Source organism: Eimeria tenella, genomic scaffold, assembly GCF_000499545.2.
Source record: "Eimeria tenella Houghton genomic scaffold, Eth_scaff2003, whole genome shotgun sequence".
In the NCBI taxonomy this organism is placed as follows: Eukaryota; Apicomplexa; class Conoidasida; order Eucoccidiorida; family Eimeriidae; genus Eimeria; species Eimeria tenella.
In genome coordinates, this window is record NW_013541848.1 from 1,720 (window position 1) to 1,956 (window position 237).

General features: G+C 64.6%; 1 protein-coding gene across 1 annotated transcript in view; it reads left to right on the forward strand.

Annotated features, from left to right (window-relative positions):
• Positions 1–237, forward strand: part of ETH_00040665 (uncharacterized protein) — a gene marked incomplete at both ends in the record, with an annotated part of 1,692 nt that overhangs the window by 1,244 nt on the left and 211 nt on the right. Inside the window, one exon of the mRNA XM_013374407.1 lies at positions 1–235. Coding sequence (XP_013229861.1) covers positions 1–235 — 235 coding nt within the window. The remainder of the gene's footprint in view (positions 236–237) is intronic.

A 237-nucleotide genomic window follows, 5' to 3' on the forward strand; every position in this document is an offset into this window, starting at 1 on the left:
GCAGCAGGAGGAAGCGCAGCAGCAAAGAAGAAGACAAAAGGAGACAGAAGAGAAAGCAGTACCGGAGCCAGCGGCGCTGCAGCAGCAGCAGCAGCAGCAGCAGGAGGCGCTGGAGTCGCAGCTGGAGCAGCAGCTGGAGCAGCAGCTGGAGCAGCAGGTGCGGCAGCAGGTGCAGCAGCAGGCGCTGCAGCAGCAGCAGCTGCTGCTGCCGTCTGAAGAGCTGCAGCAGCAGCTGGG